Below are 12,118 nucleotides of genomic sequence, written 5' to 3' on the forward strand. Positions count from 1 at the left end.
AAGGCATGATTAACATCACTTATTTGTCCCGAAATAAATGCTTTTATTCCTAAAAATATTTTAATAAATTCACACAGCAATTAACAAATCTTTAAACATCCATTTGCCAGTTTTTACACTTTGCTCCACCCAGAAAATGATAAATAGTAATTTGTCTGACATATTAAAATTGTTGATATTGTGAATTTAGTCGAATCGTTAAAAAGCATTTTTTCCTAAAAAATAATATATGTATACAAAACATAATAGTTCAATTTTTCAAGTGAAATTATAATAGCATGTAACATTCAAACTGTTTATTTATATTGTTTCTTTGAAAATAAATTTCATACGTCGTGTATGCACAAACAGAAACAGAAGCATACAGTCTATAACCTTATGCTTATGCTTCTGCTTATGCTATGCTTATGCAAATTATCAAGGATTACTTTATAGTCTCAAACAGATGCAACCCTTAATGGAATAGATAAACTTTGACAAGCAAGTGGCGATCAACCAATGGATTTCAGAGCTATTTCATAACAAGCGAGCATCTTCCGTCGAAATGAGATTTTTAGGGATTTCTTTACATGTATGACACGTCTTTGGCTAATTTAAGGGACCTTTTCAGTGATTTTGGCATGTGTTGAAGTTTGTTATCAAATGTTTTTATTGATAAATGTAAACATTTGAATTAAAATGTTCAAGTAAAAGAAAAAGCAGTAATACTCACGAACCACTGACCCTTGGAGTAAAGGTCTAGCATTTAAACCACCCGACCATCCGTTCTTATACAGTCAGGGTCGTATTAAATACTTTATATAAGCAAAGTTCGTATTGTCACAACATATAATTATAACAACAGAACTCTCCAAATTATTATATCGTTTAGCGTTTGTTACGCTTCATAATTTCTTGGTTTTAAACCGTCAAAAGATGCATAGCATTGATATTTTAGGGCATGGTAAATGTTTAGTATTACTGTTTCATGACTAAAACGAAAATGTGATAATCTGCAACAATTATTTTTAAATGTTGTTATTTTACCAAAAAGTGAAAGGCCCCTTTAAGGCAGGCAAGTCCAATAAACAAACAGTGTCGCTAGACCACCCTCGATTGAAAAAGGGATGTCAGCATCGACATGTCAGTATGACTGTGGAAAACTCTAATTCTAGAATACACAAACGAACAGGAGTAAAAGGACGCACATCAAAATAAAATCTATGGGGGAGATGTTTTTGTAAAAGGATGGTTTGATATATGTGTCTGTAGAAAATCCAAAAGAGATTAACCTGTCGTGATTGAAAAAGATCAAGAGACTAACAGTTCATTTATCAAATTCACAAAACATCCAGATCACAGAAGATGCAGATAATTTATCACTCAAGACTTAAGAATATAGTCCAAACTTCTAAGGTAAGGTTTATTACAATGTCTTTTCATTCTGATAAGGCGAATTAAAAACACTTGTGCAAATAGTTCACATAAAACATCAAAGAAAGATTTCCATTCAAGATTAGCAATGTTTGACATGGTAAAGATCCGTGCTGAAGAGTAAACATATTAATGCATTGATGTAACGTGGACTGTAACCTTGCAGTACATATAAATGTGAGAAAAATAAGAGTTTTGTGATATTTCATTGAATAACATTTGCTGTTGTGTGTGCATAGACACCGGACTCATTAAATTAACTTAAGTGTTTAACAGAGACATATTTGCTCGTATTTACCATGCAGCTTTAAGAAGACAAGTATGTGGTTATTACTGAGCTTGATTGTCTTCACGTGTGCGCGAGAGCCATCGAGCCCGATATGCTCGAGATATGACTATGAAGAACGTTTACTTGAACGAGTCCTTAGAAACGAACTGGCACTAGAAACCACTCTGAATGATATACTGAAAACGAACGCCAAAGTTATTGATGCGTTAAAACTGTTAGAAGATGGAAAAGAAAAAGTGGAGTCCACGTTGGCAGATATGGAAAAGAAACAAATCGATATTGAATCTAGACTGGCTGGCTTCATATCCGATTCAACTCATGTCATGAAATCGACGTTAGATGCAACTGTGGTCGCATTGGTTGAAACTTCATCTGAGATCAAAGAAAATGCATCGGTGACGAAACAGCAACTCGTGTATGAAGTCCGCGTTCTTAAAGGTAAGTTTTCCTGACTAATAGACTTATAATTGTTCATGAGAAGATAAGTTAACTTTAATTTATAAAATAAATGTATCAGCACCCTAAATTTAGTTGAAGCAATCATACTGTTGAAAGTGTAAGGAATTAGATAACTTGTGTTTACTTCAATGTAAGTTATATTTTATTTTTCCGAAAATACGTAAGAAAAACAAATGCAAAAAGTGACGCAACTATATTATATATTCACATGTAATCCAAGTAAAATACACATTTATATTATACATTTAATCTGCGAAATAAATTTTGGAATATCAATTTTCGAAACACTTTTACGAACGACGATGCGAACTTTTTCCAGCTAACCTGAGCACATTTTAAACATGATGGGCTTTTGTAAACACTCTTTGTCCGTCGTTCGCAGCCCGTCATCACTCACCTCGTGATCACTATAGAGGTCACGTGTATTTCCCAACCTTCAAGAAAGTTAATCAGATAAATTTTCCCAACTATATCTCGATCGAGTTCGAAACTGCGTCAGGTGTTGTAAGGTTAAAGCAAAATTATGTGTTCACTTAACAAATTACAATTTTTTACTCAGTCATCATGAAACTTGCTCGGACAATTTTCCCCATGATAAATCTATCCAGTCTACACTGCTGGGTGTAAAAAAATGGCTTCGGAAGGTTGCGAATAAAAAAGGTGCCAAAGGGGCTTTCCTGACATGGCTTTGTTGAAACCCTGTAAACAGTCAATTGAGAACAATGACAGATAGGGCTGTTTTCTTCATATTGCAAACGTGAAACCTTACTTATGAACGCACAAGACGTTTTTTTTTTTGGTGTTTCTCCAGCCCTCACAATACTTGCCTAAACATTTTGTTTTCATTATATCTCACTCGTGTTGATTAATTTATTCGGGTCCGTTGAAAAACATATCCACTAAGGGGTGGGAAAGTATTCCTTTATGTCTTTAGTAAAACCTTGTAAGCATTCTAAAAGTAAAATTTGCTTGCCCAATCAGCATGCAAATTGATCAAAAGGTGTCTTCTACTTACCGATTTGAATATTAATGTGTAGAAAGGCAAGCCCAAAAGCTTTTTTTACAACACCAACACCCCACATGCTGATCAGAACTCGTCTGTTCCTTCAGTTCTCAGTTTAGAGACATAAGGAGGTTTTCCCTCTTGTTTTTTTTTAATCTGCAGATAACCAACTGACTAATATTGCGTATTGCCTTTGAATATACACAGCGTTAAATAAATAGTCTGTTCCCGAACCTGTTGTCGCATCTTTCCATCAGACAATATGTACGAGATTATATTAACTGTTTTAGCGATATATTTTTTGCATCCTTTAAAGTTACACTCTAATGATTATCAGCAAAATATACCAAAAATGTCTTGAAATTTGATATACGACTATATCTATAAGGCTACACGTCAGGCTTCATTTTTGTTGAGAATATAAACGATATGTAATAATACTATGATAATAAAAAATGAAACGTGTGTGTTCTCATGGGTCTTGTTAACGAGGGTCTTATTACGTTTGTTACACTATGCAGTATATAGCTTGGTGTTGTTGACAAAATATTATCAACATAATTGAGTTAACCTGCTATAGTTGCACACTTATTATTAGTTTAGTATCGCTATTTACAAATTTGTTCTGTATTGTTTCCCATTCTTACAATTAAAATGTAATATAGTTGTGTTCTTTTTGCTTACTTAAAACATATAGAACTTATTATTTTCGTTTGTAATTTCTCAGAATTAAAATCTATTGAATTTGTGTTTAAAAAAAATAGTTTGGGTATAATCTGACATAATTTGATCTATTGTACATTTTTCAGTACCATTATTACGAAGATATAGCGTTGTAAAGCACGATTTATTCACTATATGCTTGACAATTTTTTTTCAGATCAGTTAAAAGTCCCTACAATCTACTTCAGTGCACGCATTACTTCTTCTACAACTATACAAATTGACCAAGCTTCACAATCTTCCCGACTGTAGAGGTCAACGAAGGTCATGGTTATGATGCTGCTACTGGAAAGTTCACCGCCTCAATCCCTGGCGTGTATCTGTTCTCGGTTCAATACTGTAATGCTAAAATGCATAATGCTTATTTTGAAATCATTCACCATAGCAAGACAATACAAAGATCGTCATATTATGATCACAGTGGACATTATCCTTGTGTTACTATGCAGGTATCTACATGGGTTGGCACGGCAGAAGAGGTCTTGGTGCGTGCCTCGGCTAAAAGCCATTTGTATACAGATTCAAACAGATATAATTCATTTTCAGGCACATTGATTCATGTTTAAGAAACAGATGTGGGACATAACATGTATTCTTGTCGGCGGAATTGCTCGTATGTATGTGTATATATAATATATATATATATATATATATATATATATATATATATATATATATATATATATATATATATATATATATATATATATATATATATATATATATATATATATATATATATATATGTTATACCTGTAATTGTATCACAAACTTGTACATACGTTTTATTTGATTATCACTGAAAAATTAAAAGTAGGAGTTTAGCATGTTTTATGTTCGTCATTGATGTAGTGTTATTTTAAAAAGATCAGAAATCGCATACCTTCCGAACATCAATTACATGACGGAGATATAAAGCAACTTTAATTCATCTTCTCGATATTTAGAAAATGAAGTCGTTATCCGTGTTCCTGCATAAAGACTTTTCTCATAAGCCTGTATAGTTTACTAAGTTTAGTATGCATGTATATGTGACCAAAATCAAGTGTATACATTGGAATGGGCATTTTTATCTCTTAGCGTTAAGCACAATGTAAATAAATATTTGAAAAATGCGTTATTTGTTGCTTTTTTAAAGTGATTTTTTTTACACTTATATTATACAAGGAAACAATTGTAGAATTAAACCACTTATTTAACATAAGCCTGTATAGTTTACTAAGTTTAGTATGCATGTATATGTGACTAAAATTTAGTGTTTACATTGGAATGGACATTTTTATCTCTGAGCGTTAAGCATTAAGTAAATAAATATTTGGGAAAAAATGCGTTTTTTTTAAGTTTTTATTTACACTTAAATTATACAAGGAAATAGTTGTAGCACTAAACCACTTATTGAAAACGTTTGTTTTTTCAACGTTGGTCCAGCCATTAAAAATGAGTACCAAACGTTGTATTAATAACTATGTGAAAGCACTTTGCTTCACAACCGAACTAGTACAAAATGTCAAAAAATAAAGACATTAACATACATAAATGTCATTTAAACAAGAGATCCAAATGCCCAAAGGCGCTCATTTGACACACAAAGGAACTAAAGTGTTCTTAGCATGCAGTGTTTCACCACAGACATATATTGGGAAAACTGCCCCAATCCTGGCAACCATGTTTTTCAAAGGGCCTAAAAAAATAACTAATAAAAAATGTCAAAAGAACAATAATTTACTAATTTGAGAAATGTCCATGATGATCGGGTCAAAAATATTACTGCTAAAGCGTTAGAAAGCTTTTACAGAAGTCACAAACAAAATGCTACTCTGCATCCTGACACAGATGTTTCAAACGAGAAGGAACATTTTTACGATTCAGCTAAGAAATGAATAAAACAAATGCCCTGCACAATTTTTATTGTTTGCAAATTAGTTTGACTTCTAGTGTGTTTTAAGTTTTACACAACCCTTACAAGGAAAATTGCCCGGCCCCGTGCGGCCTTGTTTTTTGCCAGGCCAGTATTTGTTTTAATTTGGGTGAGATATGTTCAAACTAAATGTTCTGAGAAAGTCTTATTTCGCTTTGACCAAGAATTTCGCTTCTTGAGCATTTACAAATGTTTTTCTATAGCCATTTAAGGAAATCTGTCCCTCCCCCCCCCCCCCCCCCCCCCCCTGCGTGCATTTTTATTGAAAAGACCAAAATCATGTTCAAACTCTGACGAGATTAAACGAATGTTTTGTTCAAGTTTCGTGAAGATTGGGCTCAACATGTGACTTCTAGAGTGATATTTTTTAACCCAATTGAAATAGTTTTTAGTTCGGCCGATATATCACTTGTACAAATGGTCGGACCACGTCTCGCGAATTTGTATCAATAAGCGTGCAAACGTGGCATCTAACGTGTTCTCGGGGTATACGGACGAAAAACGACGAAAAAGGTTCGTAACAAAAGCTCAATATAAGAATACGTGATGGACCCAATAGTTTCAATGCTGGGGTAACGAGGTGTGCTATAACTGTGAGGACAGTCGATCAAATCTTCCATTAACAGGAACAGATAACTTTTAACGTATTTAAAGAAGATAAAAACAACTAATATTCACTTTACAATGCAGAATAACGGCGATCATTACCACATAGACTGAAGGAAGGGTAGTAATTCAAAATGCTGATGTGTCGAGCGGCATACACAGTAATCTTTGACGCAAATCGCACTTTAAAACTGCTAAATTTCTAAATTTCTTCTTGTGTAAAAATAAACATAATCACTGACACACGTTTGAACTGGCGTAATTTCGGTAGCTTTTAATATTTTAAATGAAAAATAGCTTTCTCCTCAGTAATACTTTACATAGCACCAAAACTCCGCCAACTAAAATGCAAATTTGTTGTAATTAATTCTCATAGTTTGAACACATATCACAGTTTTTGCCGGTGTTGAAACATGTAACTAAAAAATAAACCAAATCAAAATCATTGAAATTAAATGAAAACTACATTAACAACTACAATCATGCATATTCGAAATAGAGTGTTAAAAATAGTGTGTTCTTGGAAAATTACGGCTAAATTGGTCGGGTACGCTTAAGTATACAACAATGTACCCGGGTACGGAAAATACGCTCAAAGGCATCAGGTCATACTCCGGGGTACGTTTAAGTATATTATCCGTACCCCTGGACCTTTGAAGTATACTTTAGTGTACCCGGGACTCATTAAAGTAGTATCTGAGCCGACAATGGCTTATCTTGATTCTCGCAATGTGTCTACATAAAAGTACCGCGGGTACTCTTACGTAAACTACAATGTACCCCGGGTACAGAAAATACGCTTATAGGCGCGCGGCCATATTTCGGGGTACTTTTTAGTTTATGTTCCGTACTTCGGGAACATTTTAGTATACCTAAGATACCAGGGGTACTTTTATGTTGTTCCTGAGCGGACAACGACAATTCGAGCTTAATACAACATCAAATTGTAGTAAACTTGAGAGTACCATGCGTACTTTTAAGTAGTACCTGAGCCGACAACGACAATTGGAGCTAAATTACGACATCCAGTTGTTTCTGTTGCTTTGTTGTTTTGTTTTTCCATATCATAATTACAGCGGAAAAGATGAAAATAAACATAATACAACAGCTTTTGTATGAATCCACACTCTTTGGAAATAAATCTGCATAGGCAAAATTTCCGAAATGTATCTGACAAAAAAATACTTAAACATTACTAAATCCGCATAATTGTATATTACCGGTGACAGGGTTGATACATGTGTATATACCCTCGATATATAAATCTAACGCTTCAACCCCACTAGCCAAACATAATTACCAAGCTTGATAACATTATTGATGATAATAACAGGAAATTAAATGAATCAGTGTTGACGAAGCTGCCTATCTTATCATAGTTTCAATGAAGCATAGTAATGTTTGAAAATTAAATTATTACAATCTCCCGCGAATCCGTTCTGGAGTCGCATTTCTATTATTAACACGTTTTGGTAAATTGAAAGAAAAAATTGTTTCGGATTCGCAAATTTTCGTTTTAGGTATCAATAATGATATTTGTGAGGAATTTGAAATACCGGTAGTGAACATTTACCATGCTCTAAAATATCCATTATATGCATTTTTTGACGATTTAAAAACCTAAAAATTATCAAGCATTCTAACGCGAAATGATCGAATAATTTGGGGAGTTCTGTTGTTGCCGTTATATGTATGTGATACTACGAGGATTGCTTATACAAAGTATAAAATGCATCACTCATTGTATGAGCGCGTATGGCCGAGTGATGTAAGCGATAGACTTTTATTTCAGGAGTCAGTGGTACGAACCCAGTTGAATGTTACTTTTGATTCTTTCTTGAATAATTAAATTATTTTATTCTTGTTTTTTTTTACTGGAGCTTTTAAGATCGAATGTTTAAATTTATCAATATAAAGCATTTAATGACAAACTTCAATACATTCTAAAATCTGTGAAAAGGTCCCTTTAATTGAGACAGACACGTTTCTCAACGGACCTGAACCGTGATCAAACTCGGCCGAGATTATATTAAAACAAATGTACTTAGCAATGTTCATGATGACTTGGCATGTAACTTCTATGATGTTATCGGGGTCTCATTTACACTACATAAGGAATACCGCGTGATGGGACATTTATACGGGTACGTCCTATCTGATAAACATTCCGGTGAACTATCCTTCATGTTATATTGGAAAACACAAAACCGAGCCTTTTTATAACACGTGGTTTATTATTATAATAATGACAACTGACCAACTTGAAACCAGTCTGATAAAGTATTATTTTCATCACCAGCCACACACAAACACACACACAAACACATGAACACAAACAATGGATTTGACTTGCGTTACGATAAATGCGAAGCATAATGGGTCATTTAATAGACCTCACATTTTGCCAATAGTTTTTTAAACAATGTACTATGAAGTAACTTAAAACTAACATCAAATCGATGTATTTTAAATACTTGTTCTATTTTAATGCACACTTAACACGCCTTTATAATTAATGTTTCCAAAAATCACATTGTCTGTTTCGATATTGATTAATTTTCGATTATACTTTAATCTAACTTCCATGAAGTTTCCACGGGTTTGATGCATTTGAATGTAATTTTCTAAGGCACAATGAAATAAAATAAACACATGTATCAACTGCATTTCGAATTGATTTAAAAAGTCCTCTACAGTGTAGAGAGTGTTTACTTTAGCCATATAAAGAAACAATGCCGCCATTTTTCCTAAGATTAACCCCTTTAAAGATCAGGCGAGACATCATTGGATCAAATATTCTGAGCAAAATTCATATTGATTGGGTTACGTTTGACTGTAAGAGTGCCTTTTCTTAAAACTCCAAAACCTAAATGACCTTTATTGTGACCAAAGATAACCCAAATCATCTATTTTTGAACTCATTCAATGTATCTTTACTTCCTCCGACCGTCCGTTCATCCGTAACCCATTGTGTCCCGTATTGCTTGCTAATCGTCATTCAATAAGTTCATACAATGACAGATTTGAAAACCCCAATCTATGTAATACGGATTAACAGGTAATTGCCCCTTAGTCTTATGCGTATGATAACTTCATAACTTCATAAAAAATGACGGTGTTTAGGGCAATACCTCTCTGTGCAGTATGAACAGCGTTTTAGCCTTTTGTTAATTGCTCACGTTCAAAGAACAGTATTGTACAATATAGGTACACACATTACATATTCAATGGAAACAGCAGCTGCCGTTGTATTTATAATAATAATAATAATTATTATTATTATAATAATAATAAATAATGATAATAATAATAATAAGTATTATTATTATTATTATTTTATTAAATAAATTAAATTAATAATAATTTTTATTATTATTATTATTATTATTATTATTATTATTATTATTATTATTATTATTACTTCTTATCACTTTTATGATAAGTATATTATAGCTATTAAGTTAATCTTTAAAAATGTATAGGACATTAGGACCGAATTTGTTCAAATAACTACTAGCCACCGAACGGTGTTGAGATTCGCACATCAGACAGTTCGTTGTCACACCAATTGATACTGATATACAGGATCTTGCTGTGCGATAAGATATCAAAGGTCCCTTAGTTAACAGCGCTTAACAGGACATATGTTTTTCTAAAAAAATGTTCTAAATAATGTTCATGTTTGATATGATTGAAACTTGAAATCAGACTTCCTAATACCACGAAAACGACGCACCTGCAACAACTGTTGATAAGAGGAACGGTATATAAGTGCCGACAGTCTTTCACTGCTTCATACGTATTCTTACAGCAAGATGATGACCAAGTTGGTTGTGTTATCTCTACTTGTTGCCACTGCGCTAGTGGCCGTCTCGGCTGCGCGTAAGTACAGCGCACAAAACATTTGTTAACGTGTGCGTAACATTTCTACGACTTCAATTGAATTTGTTATAACGTTTCTTTGATAGTCAAATGTTCACATGACAAATTAAACGTGTAATCTTCTTTGGATTGTAAGTTGATTTTTAAAAATTAAAGCATATAAACACGAAATAAATTCGTTTTGAGTATAGATCTAACTTCTTTATTATTATATGGCAAATATATATTCTCGAACGTATTGAGCAAATCAAGAACATGTTGTTTCTGTTGACACTCGGGATTTAAATCAAAGCATGCCTTAACCAACACGTATCCGTTAAATACGTTTAGAATATTGATCAAATTTGTGTATTATTATGTAGACAAATAGTTTCTTCGAATGAACTGTGCAAAACATGATCGTATTATAACTGTAATCACTCGTTAATTAAATTAATACAATACACTCAAATATATTGTTTATGATTGAATATTCCATTGTTCAGATGTCGTATGATACACTAGATATTTATATTATTTTCGCTTACATGTTTATCATTTCCACTGACGGACTTAAAATAGTTATTAATCATAACAATCATGAACATTGTATTGTTTGACAATTGCAGACTGTTTCAAGAAAACCTCAGCATTTTCGTTCGAAACTATTGAATGTATACTTAGTATGTGCAAGTGTGTAACAATCAACAAATAATATTACTGATGTATGACCAGTATTATTGTTACACAATTGCTAATAACTTTGATTCAATTTTCTAGTTTTATATACCGGGGACGGGAATTGTATAATGTGTTTTTTTATCCGCATATTTTCAAACATTTATGTTAATTTTAGCCGTGCAGCGCGGTCTTACTATATGCGCAAGTTTGCTGTCTGCGTCATCCCCATTCAATGAGGACTATATTTGCAATGCCTTCTGCGAAGACGATCACAAAGACGCAGGAAAGTGCATTAACGGATATTGCTACTGCAGGACCGGTGGCATGTATGCTGGTTACGTTGTTGGCTTACAAGCCAGGTAATAATAAATAAAAGTGCATTAACGGATATTGCTACTGCAGGACCGGTGAAACGTATTTTGGTTACGTTGTTGGCTAACAAGCCAGGTCAAAATACATAAAAGTGCATTAACGGATATTGCTACTGCAGGACCGGTGGCACATATTCTGGTTACGGTGTTGGCTAACAAGCCAGGTAATAATACATAAAAGGCTGTGTATCGTTATACATGTAATAAAAACTAAACTAAGGTATGGTATTGCAGTGAATTGTCGTTGTTGTTGCTGCTGAGGTTCGTTCAATTTTATTTGTTGACGACAAACAGTCAGCTCATTTTTTAAAGAGTTATGTTGATATATCAATATTATATTTTATAAACATTTAATACGCATTGCATTTTCTTGTTGTTAACACGTTAATCTTTCTGTGAATTGTGTGTTTCAGGAAAGAGACTAAGACAAAGTGATGTCAGTGATATGTAATTATCAAATAAAATAATTAAAATTCTATTTTTCATTCAATATATTTTTAATGCGCCTGTTTTACCACAAAAATATATATCCATCACAAAAAGGAATCGTGATACAAGATTCACTTTTCTATTATTTTAATGAAAATTTAAACAACAAATGCACGTAGATAGGATTTCAAATAAGGGAAAAGAAGATTATAACTTTGTGCAAAATTGCTTACCCATGGGCCAAAATGTGTTCATTCATTTCCGAACGATATATAGAAAACACATAAACTAAAGTTCGCACGTATTGGTATGCTGCTTAACCTGGGGGACTTAAAGACGCTTATTATGTTGAGATCAACAGTTCA

The 12,118-nt window shown here is 33.1% G+C and overlaps 1 protein-coding gene across 2 annotated transcripts in view; it reads left to right on the forward strand.

The window, feature by feature from the left end:
* The first annotated feature begins 1,563 nt into the window (after nt 1–1,563).
* LOC127834603 (uncharacterized) overlaps nt 1,564–12,118 on the forward strand; it is a 129,220-nt gene continuing 118,665 nt past the window's right edge. For both annotated transcript variants that reach the window (XM_052360617.1, XM_052360616.1), the window contains exon 1: nt 1,564–2,140. In XM_052360617.1, the coding sequence (XP_052216577.1) occupies nt 1,735–2,140 (406 nt within the window). In that variant the 5' untranslated portion in view covers nt 1,564–1,734. The remainder of the gene's footprint in view (nt 2,141–12,118) is intronic.

The sequence above is a fragment of the Dreissena polymorpha genome, chromosome 6 (assembly GCF_020536995.1).
Source record: "Dreissena polymorpha isolate Duluth1 chromosome 6, UMN_Dpol_1.0, whole genome shotgun sequence".
In the NCBI taxonomy this organism is placed as follows: domain Eukaryota; kingdom Metazoa; phylum Mollusca; class Bivalvia; order Myida; family Dreissenidae; genus Dreissena; species Dreissena polymorpha.